The 20,022-nt window shown below is 37.5% G+C and overlaps 1 protein-coding gene across 3 annotated transcripts in view; it reads right to left on the bottom strand.

Moving 5' to 3' along the window:
- Positions 1 to 9,872: 9,872 nt before the first annotated feature.
- Positions 9,873 to 20,022, bottom strand: part of LOC113099030 (GTPase IMAP family member 7-like) — a 35,682-nt gene continuing 25,532 nt past the window's right edge. For all 3 annotated transcript variants that reach the window (XM_026264082.1, XM_026264081.1, XM_026264083.1), the window contains 2 exons: positions 15,113 to 15,151; positions 9,873 to 15,021 (listed from right to left, as the gene is read on the bottom strand). In XM_026264082.1, the coding sequence (XP_026119867.1) occupies positions 14,108 to 15,021; positions 15,113 to 15,134 (936 nt within the window). In that variant the 5' untranslated portion in view covers positions 15,135 to 15,151 and the 3' untranslated portion in view covers positions 9,873 to 14,107. The remainder of the gene's footprint in view (positions 15,022 to 15,112; positions 15,152 to 20,022) is intronic.

The raw sequence follows: 20,022 nt of genomic DNA, 5'->3' as shown, positions 1-20,022 counted from the left end.
CCTCCACCCCGAAAAACTAAATAAATAAATAAACAAAAATCTTCCCTAAATGTCTAAAAATCTTGATTGGATCATCACTATAAATAATTCTTCATGATAAAAAAAGGCTTTAAAAAGATTGGCATTAGTGATCGGATCAGCAGATGCTGCTTTCTGTGAATGGACTCAAAAACCCTGATCAGAGCGCCCCTAACACTTGGTCTAGTACCGATGCCACCCTTAGGCAAGATTACACAAGGGAAGTCCATTGTATTGTGAAACAAAAATACTGTTTGACCATATGAAAAGCTGTGATACAGCTGCTCTTCTATAATTTGTTCATAAAAAAGGCTGACTTCTTCCTCCTCTTCAGAGTCACCTGATAGCAACATTCCTTCTGCTAGAAGGTCAACATCTTCCAAGCACACCTCATGTGGTAAGCACATATCCTGTTCTGGATCTTATATTTCTGTTAATGTGTACTTACTCAATGTAACATACCAAAAATCAGTTATTGGTATGCTTGACCAAAAGTGCTACTTGTATCGTCCCAGAAAAATAACATATCTGTTGACCTCTAGTGTTGATGTATTTAGTGAGTTGAAGTGTTAAAGAGAAGGCAGTGACTTTGGAAGCAAAATTGTTTATTTCTTATTGTTATATTCACTATATCTTATTTCGGACACTAATACATTTTGAAAATGTCTGAAAAATGCAAAAAAAAAAAAAAAGGTTTTGATGTGAAACTAATGGTAAAAAATGCAAGCTGTTCAAGAATTGTTCTAGTGTTGCAAGCCCCAATAACAATATTCTTTTCTATTTTTACTCATTTTTTTGGTTTGCCTTAAGAAGCTTTGATCTTTGATCAGCAACAACTCCAGACAATGTACTAAAGTGGTACAATAAAGTTTTCATGTCTTCAACAAAGAAGGGAGTAAGGCATGTCCCAAAGTTGGGGTTGACCAAAATACACTTGCATTAACAGCTGTTGTGGCAGAAATACTTGTTTATCCAGAGTTTTACAGAAGCATCCCAAAGTTCAGAGCCATGAAGGAGAAACTCTTTGACTTTGAAAAACGATGCCTGCAGTCTTTGGGATGACAGCAAACATCAGATCTCCTATAGAAAATGCCAAAAAAAGAGTGTAAACCACTTCCAATAAAATACAGAAAGACACAAAACCTCCAAGCTGCTTATTTCATTATGTTTAGATGTTGGTTTAACGTAAGGTTTGTAATTCACTTCAGTTCAAGTTGGATGTAATTCACATTCAGTTCCCAATTATGGGTGATGATATACAATTTCGTTTTTTTAACTTTCTTCTATACTTCTATACTGCGGGTATACTTTCTACTGTACTTCTATACTGCGGGTATACTTTCTTCTATACTTCGGCTATACTTTCTTCTATACTTCTATATTGCGGGTATACTTTCTACTGTACTTCTATACTGTGGGTAAACTTTCTTTTATACTTCTATACTGCGGGTATACTTTTTATTGTACTTCTATACTGTGGGTATACTTACTTCTATACTTCTATACTGCGGGTATACTTTCTACTGTACTTCTTTACTGTGGGTATGCTTTCTACTGTACTTCGGGTATACTTTCTACTGTACTATACTGCGGTTATACTTTCTACTGTATTTCTATACTGCAGGTATACTTTCTTCTATACTTCTATACTGCAGGTAAACTTTCTACTGTACTTCTATACTGCAGTGATACTTTCTTGTATACTTCTATACTGTGGGTAAATTTTCTACTGTACTTCTATACTGCGGGTATACTTTCTTCTATACTTCTATACTGTGGGTTATTTTCTATACTTTTATACAGCGGGTATACTTCTATACTGCGGGTATACTTTCTACTGTACTTCTGTTCTGTGGGTATACTTTCTGCTATACTTCTGTACTGTGGGTATACTTTCTACTGTACTTATATATTGCGGTTATACTTAATTCTTTACTTCTGTACTGTGGGTATACTTTATAGAGTACTATACTGCGGGTATACTTTCTACTATATTTCTATATTGCGGGTTGTTGTGAGTTCGTGTGGGTAAGGAAGAGGACAAGGGGTCGGCTGGACTGCTGACATATATTTATTTAACATAAAATAAAACAAACGTTTTCTAACACCATATGGTGACTTCTATTTTGCTGCGTTCACTCTGTGCTTTCGCTTTCCGGCTTCCGGTTTCCGGTCTCGGCTCCCGTCAGCAGTCCCACTCTCTCTCACTTGCTTCCGTCTCTCCTGGCGTTTTATACCCTCTCCACGCCAATTACTAGAACAAGAAACAGGTGATAATAATTTCTGCCCAAACCACTCACTTACCGTTCGTCTCCTGATCCTCTCTCCCGCTGCAGACTTCGCTAAACCACGCCCCCCCTGCCACATACCCTCAGGGCTCAGGCCGGGGAGCCGTCCGGCCTGCAGCCCCCCCCCCCCCCCCCATTTCTGGAGAGGAAGTCAGCCACCACCATCTGAACACCCGGCCTGTGGACCACCTTGAATTTAAAAGGCTGAAGAGCTTAGAGCAGCCTTGACCTGGGTAAAAGCCTGCTGACACGGTTCCGTCCACTGGACCGTATCTGGCACCTCCTTTTTAGTGAGGTCAGTCAAGGGGCTGGTGAGGTCCGAATAATTAGGAATTAACCGCCTATAATATCCCGCCAGCCCCAAGAACTGCCTCACCTCCTTTTTGGTCTTGGGACGTGGGCAGGTGTGCGCCCAATCGCACACTTCTTTGGGTTGGCCGTGAGACCCGCTCCTCTCAGCGACCTCAGAACAGCCCTCAGATGCTGCATATGCCGCTGCCAATCATTACTGAATATAATGTAATATATTCTTTCGGAACCCCCACCCGGGAGATAAGACGAAACAGGGCATCCGCAACACTTTTAGCGGAAATGTTGCGGAGGGCCACTGCTTCAGGATATCGTGTTGCATAATCAACTATGACTAATGCAAAGCGATGTCCTCGTGCCGATCGCTCTAATGGCCCGATGAGGTCCATACCAATTCTTTCGAAGGGGGCCTGCATTAATGGGAGAGGGCGCAACGGCGCTTTTGGTGCGGCCGGTGGGTTCACCAACTGACATTCCGGACAAGACGCGCACCACCTGCGCACGTTGTCATGAATGCCTGGCCAGAAGAATCGGGTCATGAGGCGATTTAGTGTGGCTGCCTGTCCCAAATGGCCCGCCATAGGATTAGAATGAGCCGCATGGAAAAGCATTTCCCTGCGGCTCTTTGGAACTAACAACTGGGTTGTATTTACTTTTGTCTGAGCGTCTTGGGTCACTCGATACAACCAGTCTTTTAAAATGGCAAAATAGGGATAGGAGAGCGGAAGGGCCGGTTGGAGAGGCTGGCCATCGATGGTGCGGACCTGCTGGAACGCATGTTTTAGCGTCTCATCCTGAGACTGCTCCAGGGGAAAGTCATCGTGCTCCCCCGAGAGAGTTAGTCTCCCGATTCCGCTTGGTTCCCCTGAAGTCAGTTTCCCCCACCTGCACCCGCGCGGTCTCCTTCCGTGCCTTATTTCCCCAAGAGGCATCCGCACATAACGACCCCAATAAAACCGTAAACGCGGGCCAATTCGTCCCCAAAATTACTGGATGCCGGAGGTGGGGACTAACCGCCACCTCCACACTATGTTTTTGTCCCCGAAATTGAATCCAAGTTGGGACGACCGGATATTCCACCACATCCCCGTGTACACACCGCACCTTAACCACGCGGCTTGTATCCAACGCCCCCGGTTGAACCAGGCTTTGATGGATTGAGGTTTGGTTGCATCCTGAATCCACCAAGGCCGGATATGTACCCCCCTTGATACTCACGGGTATTTGGTACTCGCCAGCCTGACCGGGGGTGGCCCGTGGGACCCAGACCATCATCTCCACCTCCATCACTGGACACCTGTCCACGAAATGCTCCGGGTCCCCGCAACGCCAACAGGCCAGCCCAGACCTACCCTACTGCGGGTATACTTCTATACTGCGACTATACTTTCTACTGTACTTCTATACTGTGGGTAAACTTTCTTCTATACTTTTATACTGCGGGTATACTTTCTACTGTACGTCTATACTGCGGGTATACTTTCTTCTGTACTTCTATACTGTGGGTAATTTTCTATACTTCTATACTGCGGGTATACTTTATACGGTACTTGTATACTGCGGGTATACTTTCTACTGTACTATACTGCGGGTATACTTTCTACTGTATTTCTGTACTGCGGGTATACTTTCTTCTATACTGCGGGTATACTTTCTACTGTACTTCTATACTGTGGGTAAACTTTCTGTTATACTTCTATACTGCGGGTATACTTTCTACTGTATTTCTATACTGCGGGTATACTTCTATACTTCTATATTGCAGGTTTACTTTCTACTGTACTTCTATACTGCGGGGGTGTACTTCTATACTGTGGGTATACTTTCTTCTGTACTTCTGTACTGCGGGTATACTTCTATAATTATATACTGAGGGTATACTTCCTACTGTACTTCTATAATGTGGGTAAACTTTTTTCTATACTTCTATACTGCGGGTAAATTTTCTTCTGCACTTCTATGCTGCGGATATACTTGCTTCTGTACTTCTGTACTGCAGGTATACTTTATACTGTACTATACTGCAGGTAAACTTTCGGTAACACTTTAGAATACTGTTTCTTACTTACTACATAACTTATAAGGAATTATTGAAGAACTAACAGGTGATTATTCATTAACACTTAACTCACTACTGTTAACTACTAAGGAAGATGTGTTAATTTATCAGTATGTAATATAATTTTATGATTATGTTAAGTAACAGTTAGCTAATCAATAACTAATGTATTCTGTCATACCTCCTGAAGAACTACTATTAATTATCAACTAGTTAGGGTTCAAGAAAAATAACTATGAAGTAACTACTAATGAACAGTTTTACACAATTACATTGAATTGTGACCCTTTCATATAAATGATATTAGCAATAATAGTAGTAGTATGAAAATGCAATATTAATCAATGCAATACATTTTATAGAGGTTTTGCCTATGTAGTAAATTGTTTTGTGAGTGTGTTTTGTAAGAAATCACCTTCCAGTAGGAACCCCACTCCAGTGCCTTGTGATAACTTACCTTAGTTTTTATATTTTATATACAGTACTGTATGTGTGCCTCCTCAGCATATACGACATTATATATATATATATATATATATATATATATATATATATATATATATACACACCAGGAAAAGTGAAAATACAGGTACCCAATTTGTAATTAATAAAGAATTATCAGATAATTCCTGAAGAATTACTTAGAATCTGAAACAGTATTCTAAAGTGAAAACATAGGCAACCCATTATTAATTAATAATTAATTATCAAATAATTCTGCAGGACTTATTTTGAACCTGAAACATTAAACCTATTCTAAAGTGGAAATGTTGGGAACCCATTAGTAATTAATAAATAATTATTAGATAATTCCTCAAAAATTACTTAGAATCTGGAACAGTATTCTAAAGTGAAAACATAGGGAACCCATTAGTAATTAATTATTAATGATCAAATAATTCTGAATGACTTATTTTGAACCTGAAACATTTTGCAATATTTTGCTGTGCGATTTTCTCCTATCCAATGAGTGGCATTACAACCATAGATACACAAAAGCACAGCATAAAATTACAAATCACATCCATTTTATTTGTTTGCTGTACTCCATATCTTTAGAATCCAGATGTTTGCAAGGAACATATCCAAATTCAGCCCTTTATCAATCGATTTTCATCTTCATTCTCAGCAACAGCGACCGTCACAGTCAAAGCCCGCGCTCGTTATGATATGATTTGAATGTGAAAATAGCGCCAGTGCGCCACCCTCGAGAAACGTTACGACACGGTTTACGGCACTGATATCGAACTCTCATTGGTTCTCACCTAATTCGTCACAGATTGCGACATGCCGTGTTTCAGTTGATAGACATTTGAAATCAGTACCGCGCCAATGCGCCTTCACGGAGAGAAGACAGATTCATAATTTCACGGATTAATAAATTAAATTATGCTCTGTACCTTATAAAAACTATTACCTCCAGAGAGGACTGCGATTGGAACTCATTATCATTTGAACTACTTTTGGTACCACTTTTGATCTTTTCGCAAAAAATAAATGATTAGTGTTACGTTTGTTTGTCTGTTATTTGTTTATTTATAACAGTAACGTTATGTAGTTTTAAGAAATGGTTATTGGTAGGTTTAGGAGTAGGTGTAGAATTAACGTTAGTGGCTCAAAATAACGTTTTAATATTATATTTTTACTAAAATTGTCTTTTATTATGTTTTATTCTTTTAACATTCTGTATAAATTGGGTAGGTTTAGGTTCGGGTGGGGTTACGCATTTTTCTATGGATAACTGACTGGTCAGAGAAAACGTTCTATCTGTACTTATTTTAGGTTGTTTTTATGTAAATTTAGTTACGTATTGAACCTATAATTACGTCTAGATAATACCTAAACAACACTGTTAATATTTAAAGGCACATACATATTGGACAGTTTTAATTTACGTCTAAATATGTACGTTTTGATTGTGAGATCAGGCTGAATTATTAGATAATTCCTCAAGAATTACTTCGAATCTGAAACAGTATTCTAAAGTGAAAACACAGGGAAACGATTAGTAATTAATAAAGAATTATCAAATAATTCCTGAAGAATTAATTAGAATCTGAAACAGTATTCTAAAGTGAAAACATAGGGAACCCATTATTAATTAATAATTAATTATCAAATAATTCCTGAAGAATTACTTAGAATCTGAAACAGTATTCTAAAGTGAAAACATAGGGAACCCATTAGTAATTAATAATTAATTATCAGATAATTTCGCAGCACTTAATAAACTACATCATTTTGACTAAGAACAACCTATAAAAGTAATCATAAACTTTGTTCATCTGTTTATTTCAGATGAGAACATTTCTTATTACAGCATATTTTATTCCATTTTAACATGTATACTGCCCACATTTTAACTAATTTAACAAACATTTCATAATCAAAAGTTAAACATTTAGAAGCAAACAAAATCCATATTTCATTTCCATTATAGGCTAATAATTGGGCTGTAACAAAGTTGCTACTGTAGTAGTTCTTTGTACTTGTCCTTTTACTCAAGTAATTTTGAAAATTAACAGGCCTACTTATAATTTTACTGGAGTAATATTTTATTGGGGTATCTGTAATTTTACTCAAGTACTTGATTTGTGGGACACAGCCTGATTATTATAGTGTTTTTTTGCGTATAACTGTTCAGAAGTAGTTATTTCATAGTTATTTTTCTTGAACCCTAACTAGTTGATAATTAATAGTAGTTCTTCAGGAGGTGTCACAGAATATATTAGTTACTGATTAGCTAACTGTTACTTAACACAATCATAAAATTATATTACATACTGATTAGTTAAATCATCTTTCTTAGTAGTTAACAGTAGTGAGTTAAGTGTTAATGAATAATTACCTGTTAGTTCTTCAGTAATTCCTAATTAGTTATGTAGTAAGTAAGAAACAGTATTCTAAAGTGTTACCAAACTTTCTTCTATACTTCTATACTGCGGGTTTACTTTCTACTGTACTTCTATACTGCGGGTATACTTTCTACTGTACTTCTATACTGTGGGTAATATTCTATACTTTTATACTGCGGGTATACTTCTATACTGCAGGTATACTTTCTACTGTACTCCTGTACTGCGGGGGTATACTTCTATACTTCTATATTGCGGGTATACTTTTTTCTGTACTTCTGTACTGCGGGTATACTTCTATAATTCTATACTGCGGGTATACTTCCTACTGTACTTCTATAATGTGGGTAAACTTTCTTCTATAATTCTATACTGCGGGTATACTTCCTACTTTACTTCTATAATGTGGGTAAACTTTCTTCTGTACTTCTATAATGCTGGTAATTTTAAAATTCTCATGCCCACTTATAAGGCCTTGAACTGTACTATAATGCGGGTATACGTTCTACTGTACTTTTACACTGTGGGTATACTTTCTTCTGTACTTCTATACTGCGGGTATACTTTGTACTGTACTTCTGTACTGCGGGTATACTTTCTACCATACTATGCTGCTGGTATACTTGCTTCTGTACTTCTGTACTGCGGGTATACTTTCTACTGTACTTCTATACTGCGGGTATACTTTCTTTACTTCTATACTGTGGGTAATTTTCTATATTTTTATACTGCGGGTATACTTCTATACTGCGGGTATACTTTCTACTGTACTTCTGTTCTGTGGGTATACTTTCTACTGTATTTCTGTACTGCGGGTATACTTTCTTCTATACTTCTGTACTGCGGGTATATTTTCTTCTATACTTCTATACTGCGGGTATACTTCTATACTTCTATACTGTGGGTTTACTTTCTACTGTACATCTATACTATGGGGGTATACTTCTATACTTCTATACTGCGGGTTTACTTTCTACTGTACTTCTATACTGCGGGGGTATACTTCTATACTTCTATACTGCGGGTTTACTTTCTACTGTAATTCCATACTGCGGGGGTATACTTCTATACTTCTATATTGCGGTTATACTTTCTTCTGTACTTCTGTACTGCGGGTATACTTCCTACTGTACTTCTATAATGTGGGTAAACTTTCTTCTATACTTCTATACTGTGGGTACACTTTCTTCTGTACTTCTATAATGCTGGTAATTTTAAAATTCTCATGCCCACTTATAAGGCCTTGAACTGTACTATACTGTGGGTATACTTTCTACTGTACCTCTACACTGCGGGTATACTTTCTTCTGTACTGCTATACTGCGGGTATACTTTCTACTGTACTATACAGTGTTCATTTTGACAGCAAATTCGGATTTAGTCTTAGTCTTTTGAATTTAGTTTTAGTCACATTTTAGTCATCTGAAATGTTTTAGTCTTAGTCTAGTTTTAGCCGACTAAATATCATAAGAGTTTTAGTCTTAGTCTAGTCTTAAGTCTTTTAGTCTTAGTCTAGTCTTAGCATTCATCCTGAATGATATGCAATGCATATGACATTCTTTCAAGATGAAGTACAGTATTATTGAAATAGACAACCACCTATATTATATTTGTATTGTATGTTCATTCTATTTCTTTATTTGTGCTGTTTTCACAAAGTTTACATTTTTTTAAGTTTGTTTTTGTTCATTTAAAATAGCACTGCATAGTCTTCACTGTAAAATAAAATACACAATCAAAACAAAATGTATTCAGACACCTTCAACGTTTCTTACAATATCACAGTTTATTTGCTGTAGTTTAGAAATTGGCTGAAGCTAACTTGATGTGTTGAATGCTCGGAGCACGCTATAAAACGTATTCTTAAAATACACATTTCTGTTTTAATAAATGCTCATATTAAAACATAGCATTACACATAAATAGGTACAAAAATAATCAGTGATACATTTACGACCCCATAAAACTTTGGGTCGCAATGGCATTTCAAAAGGTTGCAGTGTAGTTCCCTGTATAAACAACTTAACTGATATGAAAACGTCCTCGAAACTGTGTATTTCTGCAAACTCATCTATATTCTCTTTTCTGTGTAACTGCTGCTGCGTTTGTTTAGCTGTTGTGCTTGTATTTGCCGCGGCTTTTTAAAATGGCTCGGCTGCTTCTGCATAGATCAACCTACCCTCAAAGATTCGCTCTGATTGGATCTCTTCTCCATTCGTCCCTCCCATATATTTTCGTCTCATTTTTATTCGTTGACTAAAGTGTCAGTTATATTTCGTCACGTTTTTCGTCATCATATCTGACTTTTTATTTAGTTTTTATTTAGTTTTCGTCCGTGAAAAAGGTTAGTTGACGAATATTTTTAGTCATAGTCTTCGTCAACGAAATTAACACTGGTACTATACTGCGGTTATACTTTCTACTGTATTTCTATACTGCGGGTATACTTTCTACTGTACTTTTATACTGCGGGTACACTTTCTACTGTACTTCTATACTGTGGGTAATATTCTATACTTTTATACTGCGGGTATACTTCTATACTGCGGGTATACTTTCTACTGTACTTCTGTACTGCGGGGGTATACTTCTATATAGTGAGTATACTTTCTTCTGTACTTCTGTACTGCGGGTATACTTCTATAATTCTATACTGAGGGTATACTTCCTACTGTACTTCTATAATGTGGGTAAACTTTCTTCTATACTTCTATACTGCAGGTACACTTTCTTCTGTACTTCTATACTGCGGGTAATTTTAAAATTCTCATGCTCACTTATAAGGCCTTGTACTGTACTATACTGTGGGTATACTTTCTACTGTACTTCTTTACTGTGGGTAAACTTTCAACTGTACTTCGGGTATACTTTCTACTGTACTATACTGCGGTTATACTTTCTACTGTATTTCTATACTGCAGGTATACTTTCTTGTATACTTCTATACTGCGGGTAAACTTTCTTCTGCACTTCTGTGCTGCGGATACACTCTCTACTGTACTTCTATACTGCGGGTATACTCTCTACTGTACTATACTGCGGGTATACTTTCCTTTATACTTCTATACTGCGGGTACACTTTCTACTGTACTTCTACACTTCCGGTATACTTTCGTCTGTACTTCTATACTGTGGATATACATTCTTCTATACTTCTATACTGTGTATAGAATAAGTATAAGTATACTGTACTTATATACTGTGGGTATACTTTCCACTGTACTATACTGCGGCTATACTTTCTACTGTATTTCTATACTGCGGGTATACTTTTTACCGTACTATACTGCGGGTATACTTTCTTCTATACTTCTGTACTGCGGGTATACTTTCTTCTATACTTCTATACTGCAGGTATACTTTCTACTGTACTTCTATAATGTGGGTAAACTTTCTTTTATAATTGTACTGTATACTCTACTGTATTTCTATACTGCGGGTATACTTTCTACTGTACGTCTATACTGTGGGTAAACTTTCTTTTATACTTCTGTACTGCGGGTATACTTTCTACTGTACTGCGGGTATACTTTCTACTGTACTTCTATTCTGCAGGTATACTTTCTTCTATACTTCTATACTGCGGGTAATTTTAAAATTCTAATGCTCACTTATAAGGCCTTGAACTGTACTATACTGCGGGTATACTTTCTACTGTACTTCTATACTGCAGGTATACTTGCTTCTGTACTTCTCTACTGCGGGTATACTTTCTACTGTATTCTGTACTGCGGGTATACTTTCTACTGTACTTATGTACTGCTGATATACTTTCATCTATACTTCTGTACTGCGGGTATACTTTATTCTGTACTTCTGTACTGCAGCTATACTTTCTACTGTACTGCTATACTGCGGGTGTACTTTCTTCTGTACTTCTATACTGCGGGTATACTTTCTACTGTACTTCTGTACTGCGGGTATACTTCTATACTGCGGGAATACTTTCTACTGTACTTCTATACTGAGGGTTTACTTTCTACTGTACTACACTGCGGGTATACTTTCTACTGTACTTCTATACTGCGGGTATACTTTCTACTGTACTTATGTACTGCTGATATACTTTCATCTATACTTCTGTACTGCGGGTATACTTTATTCTGTACTTCTGTACTGCAGGTATACTTTCTACTGTACTGCTATACTGCGGGTATACTTTCTTCTGTACTTCTATACTGCGGGTATACTTTCTACTGTACTTCTGTACTGCGGGTATACTTCTATACTGCGGGAATACTTTCTAATGTACTTCTATACTGAGGGTTTACTTTCTACTGTACTACACTGCGGGTATACTTTCTACTGTACTTCTATACTGCGGGTATACTTTCTACTGTACTATACTGCGGGTATACTTTCTACTGTACTTCTATACTTTGGTTATGCTTTCTACTGTACTTCTGTACTGTGGGTATACTTTCTTCTATACTTCTGTACTGTGGGTATACTTTCTACTGTACTTCTATTCTGCGGGTATACTTTCTTCTATACTTCTATACTGCGGGTAATTTTAAAATTCTCATTCTCATGCTCACTTATAAGGCCTTGCTCACTTATAAGGCCTTGAACTATACTTTCTACTGTACTGCTATACTGCGGGTATACTTTCTTCTGTACTTCTATACTGCGGGTATACTTTCTACTGTACTTCTGTACTGCGGGTATACTTCTATACTGCGGGAATACTTTCTACTGTACTTCTATACTGAGGGTTTACTTTCTACTGTACTACACTGTGGGTATACTTTCTACTGTACTTCTATACTGCGGGTATACTTTCTACTGTACTATACTGCGGGTATACTTTCTACTGTACTTCTATACTTTGGTTATGCTTTCTACTGTACTTCTGTACTGTGGATACACTTTCTACTGTACTTCTGTACTGTGGGTATACTTTCTACTGTACTGTACAAGGTTAAATACTTGGCCATTAAATTAACATGTAACATTGTTACAAGTCCATTAAAAAAATCGATGCTTATTGGTTCACCTCATCAGTTGCATCCATAACCTTAAATGTGGATGGCTTTGCCTTACAATTCCAAACAAAAAATCTGGGGGTGATATTTGATGCCAATATAACATTTGACATTAAAGCATATTTTTTTTAATCTCAAAAACATTGCCAAATTACGTCCCATGTTGACTTTCTCTGTGGCTGAAAAGTTAATCAACACTTTTGTTTTTTCAGACATTGATTATTGTAATGCATTGCTGGCTGGAGTTTCTAATGCTATCCTGAGTAAATTACAGTTGGTACAAAATTCAGCTGCTAGAATTCTGACTAGAACCAGTGCAAGGGAGCACATCACACCTAGCCTGGAAAAATTGCACTGGCTTCCTATTAGTTTTCATATTAATTTTAAAATTCTCATGCTCACTTATAAGGCCTTGAATAATGTGGCCCCTCAATATTTGTGTGAGCTTTTAACCCCCTACACTCCTACACGTGCTCTACGCTCTTCTGAAGCTGGTTTTTTTACCTATCCAAACAACATGGCTAAAATCTATGGGTGATTGGGCTTTCTCTTCTTTGGCTCCTAAATTGTGGAATTCCCTGCCCTCTGAGATTAGGAATGCAGAATCCCTTAGTGTTTTTAAATCATCCCTCAAAACATTGTATTTTAGGATAGCTTTTATGTGATTCATGTGATTACTTTGTTTGTTATTATAATGGCTTTCTATTTTTTTGATTTTACTGCCTGCACATATGTTTCTTTTAATTTTTATTTTTTTTATGTAATGTGCTTTGAGATGCTACTTTTAAAGGCGCTATATAAGATAAAGTTTATTATTATTATTATTTCACAATGTGAGGGGGAAGTTCCTATGAAATTATCATGCAAGGATACTGATGGCAGTTAAAATTGCTTAAATTACCTTTCTTTCCCATTCTGACATTCAGTTTGGAGTTCAGGAGATTGTCTTGACCAGGACCACACTCCTAAATGCATTGAAGCAACTGCCATGTGATTGGTTGATTATAGAATTGCATTAATAAGAAATTGAACAGGTGTTCATCCTTTAGGTGAGTGTATGTGTAAGATATGGAAAGATTAGTGTTGAAGGAAAGCTAATTTTATTTGCACTACTTTGGTATGAATGAAATGGTGAAATCTGGAATCCTACGCATGTTACGAAACTTTATAGAAGTTATTAAAAGAAACAGAAAGACAAATCCACATTGATGAATTAAACAGCTTTTTAATTTATGCACGGGAAAGGAACCGTACAGGGTGTGGCTAAGCCCTGCAACAGTGTCTGCTTGGGACAGTCGCTTCTGGGAAGGCCCAAATTGGCTTGCTTTAAAACCAAATGGCACGAACAGATCTTTGCCTGCTTGCTTTTTGCTCACCCTTGGGCTTTTAGGGCTCTACATATTACAAATGTTACACATACTGTATATCAGGGGTTTGTAAGCGTATTGAGAGTTACTGTTCTGCAGACTTCAGTTCCAATGTAATTAAATCCTCCAACACACCTGTCTGTAATTATCAACAGTCCTGAAATCCTCGATGCTTCAGGTGTGTTTGACTGCGGCTAACACAGATATACATATTACCAGAATGTGATTAAGGTTTGATTTTGAGAATCTTCTGGAAGATCTTGTGTATTATATTTGGATGAGTACAGGTCTGTTCTGCCTCCTGTCTGGCCTCTCTGAGCTTGGTTTTATAATAACGCTTGTACTCTCTCATTTTACACTTGTTCAGTTGTTCCAGCTCTTTGATCTTCTCTTCTTTCTCTTGCTCCGACACTGTCAGTGTCTCTATTCTCTCCTGTAGTTTCTTCATCTCTTCAGTAAATCTGGCCTCCAGGTCTCTCTGAATGTCTTGTAGTTTCTTCTCATACTCCTTCTTCAGTTCCTCTGGTTTAGTTTTCAGCATGAGCTCCACGTCCTGGTAAGAGTCACTGGTGTAATGTTCTCCTCCATTAGCAGTGACTATAGCATCTACTTTCTGCAGGAACTCCACCACCTGATTACGATCCTCCATGTCTTTATTGTTGAACACATGATGTCTTCCCCCACAGCGACTCAAGATTTCCTGCAGAGCCTCGTTGGCTTCCATGAACTCTTCAATAGAGCCGGTCAGTTCATCTCCGTGAGTGAAGAGGACGATGGTGTGTTTATCTGCTTCTTCTCCAAATATGGCTCTGATCTTCTCCACCGAGTGTTTCTCTTCCTCGGTGAACGTATCCACTTTAATGACCAGGATGATGGCGTGAGGTCCAGGTGCTGTCATGTTTATACACTTACTGATCTTCTGTATCAGGAGCTGCTCCTCTGAAATATCAGTGTCAAACATGCCTGGTGTATCTACTACTGTGATCTCTCTTCCAGCCACATCCTCTGTCTCTTTCGAGCACTCTTTAGTCACAGATGAAGGGCTTGTGAGGACTCTGAAGGCTTGTCTGCCCAGGATGGTGTTTCCGGAGGAGCTTTTACCTGCTCCAGTGATTCCCACCAGCACCAGTCTCATAGACACTGAAGAACAGTGAGAGAAAGAAGACGAGCTCATTGATGAGCTACAGCAGACTGACTGAGAATCAAGTGATTTCTCAATGTGTATACTCACATCTCGGTGGTGGAAGATCCATAGACCCGCACCTGTTTCCTACAGAGAGAAGAAAATTATTTAATTAATTTTCTTTATCTTCTAAAATATTCAAAAGTCTCTGTGATGCAGCTCTTTGATTAAAGGTCCCATGATGTGAATTATTTTTTAAATGCTTTTTTAATGTTTCCTGATGTGTATTTATATTGTTAGTATGATTTTTACATATGAAAGTTAGAAATAAAATAAATTTTTATATCCTGGTTTTAGTCATCTGGCTTGAATGCTCTGTTTGAAGGGGCGTGTTTGCTGTGAGACTCTGTTGTGATTGGCTGACATCTTTGCATTCAAAATGCGTATTACATCTGTAACCCCTCTCAAATACTTTTACTATGTTTTTTTTTTTTTACTATTATAGCTGTCGAGATTAACAAATCATGGAAGTGTTGATTATAAAATCATTTTTTCGATCTTTTCCCGTCACATGAAAAGCTGCAGTGATGAGCATTAAGTAGACAGAGTCTGTTTATCGAGTGAATGCAGTGATCTCATCATTGCAATGCGTTTTCTGTCACAAAATGCTTTCACCACAACTAACAGCAAACACAATATCGACATGAATACAGTAAGAGCTTCGTTGTGCAGCATAACAGCGCCATTCATTGTAACAGCAATTTGGGCAAAGTGTGCAGATATACTTGCGATGTGTGACTGACAGCTCCAAACAACATAAAGGCATTCTTTGATCGCTCTCTGTAGTTTAATCACAATTTAAATTAAAGCTGCAAACAGCGATGAAAGGGCCCTCGCACCCGGGCTCACCACCACCCGGTGCCCATAGGAGGAACAGTGAACGTTGGGCCATATGCTTATAAAATAGTAAATATTTTTCCTGCTGCCAACAGGTGGCGCTATGATTACTAATGAATATCGGCATGTTAATGTCTTCAGGCCGGGACTCTTATCAAACATGCAAGTTTCGGGCAGATCCAAATACTGTAGGTCATTTGTGGGGGAATTTTAACTTTGCAAATCGCATGGGGTTAAGATCACAGACAACCCCCGCAATTATAACAAATGACTGGAGGTCACCAGGAAATACTAATCCCGTGCGAATAGGGCTTAAGTTAAATGTTTTCTAAATATAGGTCCAGATCTTTAGCAAGATCTCTTACAGATGCACCTGAGCTATCTGGGCTAAAGCACAGATCTTTATGGAAGATTATTAAAAAGGCTCCTGTTTAGACTCAAACTACAAGATGATGAACCCTTAATTGATACTGTTTGGAACCATTTTTGTTAAGCGCATACAATTCCCCCTGCGTTAAATACTATTTGCATTTTAAAGTGATGAAAAGCCCAAATTTAATTAAGACTGCTCAACTAAATTTTGTTTTCAAAAATTAACACCACATTTTGTTACCATTTCAACAATACTTCATTTCAAATCTCTGCAGTTGCTTTGCACACTCTCAAAAAGGATGTTAATTAATAACAAATTTTTGTGTTATGGCTATTTTAACACATTTTGTGTAATTTTAAGTTGATCATGTGTAAAAAAAAAAAAAAAAAAAAAAGAGAGAGAAACACAAAATGTGTTAACTATCATCCAATCGCATTGCAGCAAAGTCAATCCGTGCCTCAAGAATCAAGTTCACACCTCTTTTCCCATCGATGGATGACTTGGATACACAACAGGTATTTAGAATTCTTTTTTATTAGAAATTGTCAAATATAAATGGTCAAATGTATTTTATTGTTGTTATTATTTTAGATGGTCAAATGTGTTAGAAAACCTCTACTGTATTTCATACATCATCTTCATTTGACCATCTAACTTTAGCACTTACTACTTTTCTAATCTTTTTGTATTCGCTTTCATTTATTATGCAATTATGTGTATGTTTATGTATGTGCAAATATATATATATATATATATATATATATATAGAGAGAGAGAGAGAGAGAGAGAGAGAGAGAGAGGAGAGAGAGTACAGACCAAAGGTTTGGACACACCTTCTCATTCAAAGAGTTTTCTTTATTTTATTCACACTGAAGGCATCAAGGGCTATTTGACCAAGAAGGAGAATGATGGGGTGCTGCTCCAGATGACCTGGCCTCCACAGTCACCGGACCTGAACCCAATCCAGATGGTTTAGGGGTGAGCTGGACCGCAGACAGAAGGCAAAAGGGCCAACAAGTGCTAAGCATCTCTCGGGGAACTCCTTCAAGACTGTTGAAGACCATTTCAGGTGACTACCTCTTGAAGCTCATCAAGAGAATGCCAAGAGTGTGCAAAGCAGTAATCAAAGCAATAGGTGGCTACTTTGAAGAACCTACAATATGACATATTTTCAGTTGTTTCAAGCTTTTTTGTTATTAATATAATTCCATATATAATTCCACATGTGTTAATTCATAGTTTTGATGCCTTCAGTGTGAATCTACAATTTTCATAGTCATGAAAATAAAGAAAACTCTTTGAATGAGAAGTGTGTCCAAACTTTTGGTCTGTACTGTATATATTTAAGACCTCTAGCACTAGCTTCTATTCTATCTGTTTTCTTTTTATTTATTATATTATTTAATAGCTCATGCTACGTGTACTGTGGTAAACTAACTGAGACTTGTTATAGCACTTATATATCATTGCTCTTTTTTGTTGTTTTTGATTGCTTCCACTGTCCTCATTTGGAAGTCGCTTTGGATAAAAGCATCTGCTAATGTAAATGTAAATGTACTGTGTACAGGTATTTTCCGTAGATGCGAAAGGCAGTGTTGAACAAAACAGCAACGCATCTGATCGTTAATGTTAGTCAGGGATACGCGGAATTATTCCTTTTATGTTACTGTCAGGGTTCTTCCATAAAATCTTCAGGAAGCGTTCATAGATCTTCAAAATTACCTTTTTATTAACTGCCACACTTATATACAGTTCACAATAGTAGCCAGAAAATATAAGAAACAAAATAAAAGAAAGAAAAGAGAAAGAAAAAAAAACTAACTGATAAATAAAATTAACATGCTACTGAGTTCTGGGCCTCAGATGTTACTCCAGGGATCCCTCACCAGAACTGACTCAGCCCTAGACAAAAATCACACCCTTTAACAAACCAGAGCAAACCATTGTATAATTACAGGGGGACTCAAGTCGGTACATCAAACCTAGATGAAAAAGAAAAGAATATACACACAAATAAACTCTATAAACATTAGATTCCATACTATAAAGCAATAATAAAATAAAATGGAAAGAATGCCCTTTATTATGACAATCTTACAATTAACCAATAATTAACAAACCCCTGTGGTACCCAAACTACATTTCCCATAATCCCTAAGACAGAATATAAAAGGACATCAGGAAATGCAGCGCTCTTTTAATTACACCTTGGTTCCATGCTGCAGTCATGGATCCCGGCAGAACCACGGGTAAGACTCAAATCTTTAAACTAATTAAAGAAAATACCCCATATCTTGTGCAGTTGTGATTTTATTCGATTCCTAGCGTGCACTCTAGTAACGAATTATGTTGCTCTTTGATCTTAAATGAGACAACATGCACAACTAACACTAAATATTTGGGGTAAATCTTAGGGAGACAAAATAAATGCATTAAATTTATAAACAAACTATTAATCCTTTAAACAAATCAATTTCTCCTACAAAAGAAAGGAACTAGAAACCTACAACAAAATAAACTAGCCCGATTTATCCTGCAAGTGTGGCCTTAGCCATCACATTTCCCCCCACCTATGCGTTCACGCACGGTGAGCGAGAAAGAAAGTCGGCTGCTACATTTTCTACCCCCGGACGATGCTTCACTGTAAAGCGGAAAGGTTGTATAGACAAAAACCATCGTGTCAAACAAGAATTGGTATCCTTCATTCTATTCAACCATTTCAAAGCTTTATGATCCGTTTCAATAACGAAATCTCGGCCGAGCAAATAATATTTTAACGAGTCAAGAGCCCATTTCAACGCCAAACATTCTTTCTCCACCACAGAATACCTAGTTTCTCTGGGAAATAATTTCCGACTCAAATATACCACAGGATGCCTTCCTCCATTCTCTTCCTGCATCAGGACCGCTCCTAAACCCAAGTCAGATGCATCTGTTTGAAGTACAAATGACTTTTCAAAATCAGGACTGCGCAAAACAGGTTCGTTACTCAGCATCCCTTTTAACTCCAGGAATGCTTTTTCTGCAGGTACTGTCCATTGCACCTTGGTGGGACTCGTCTTTTTAATTAAATCCGTTAATGGTGCCGCAATGGTCGAGAAATGGGGGATAAATTTCCGGTACCAACCGACCAAACCAAGAAATGACCGAATTTGTTTCTTTGTAGCTGGAAGTGGACAAGATTGAATCGCCCCTACTTTCAGCACTTGCGGCTTAATTACTCCATTGCCCAATGTATACCCCAAATACTCAGTCTCAGTCTTAACTAAAGAACATTTTGCAGGGTTAATGGTTAAACCGGCAACTTTAATTCGTTGGAAGACTGTTTGAAGATGGTGAAGATGACTCTCCCATGAGGTACTAAATATCACAACATCATCTAAGTAAGCTGCTGCAAATTCTCCTAAACCATCCAATACAGTATCCATCAATCTTTGAAAAGTCGGGGGTGCTCCGTGCAGCCCAAACGGTAACACCCGAAAATGCATTAGCCCCCTTGGTGTACGGAAAGCAGTCAACTCTCGGGATTCTAAATCCAAAGGCACCTGCCAATACCCTTTACTTAAATCAATGGTACTGATAAATTTAGCCTTACCCAGTTTTTCAGTTAACTCCTCGATACGAGGCATAGGATAGGAGTCAAATTTAGAGACAGAATTTAAATAACGAAAATCAATACAGAACCTGAGGGTATTATCTTTTTTTGGCACCAACACCACCGGATTACACCATTCACTTTTTGATGGTT

Source organism: Carassius auratus, unplaced genomic scaffold (genome assembly GCF_003368295.1).
Source record: "Carassius auratus strain Wakin unplaced genomic scaffold, ASM336829v1 scaf_tig00216838, whole genome shotgun sequence".
In the NCBI taxonomy this organism is placed as follows: Eukaryota; Metazoa; Chordata; class Actinopteri; order Cypriniformes; family Cyprinidae; genus Carassius; species Carassius auratus.
This window is presented reverse-complemented; position numbering and strand designations above follow the sequence as displayed.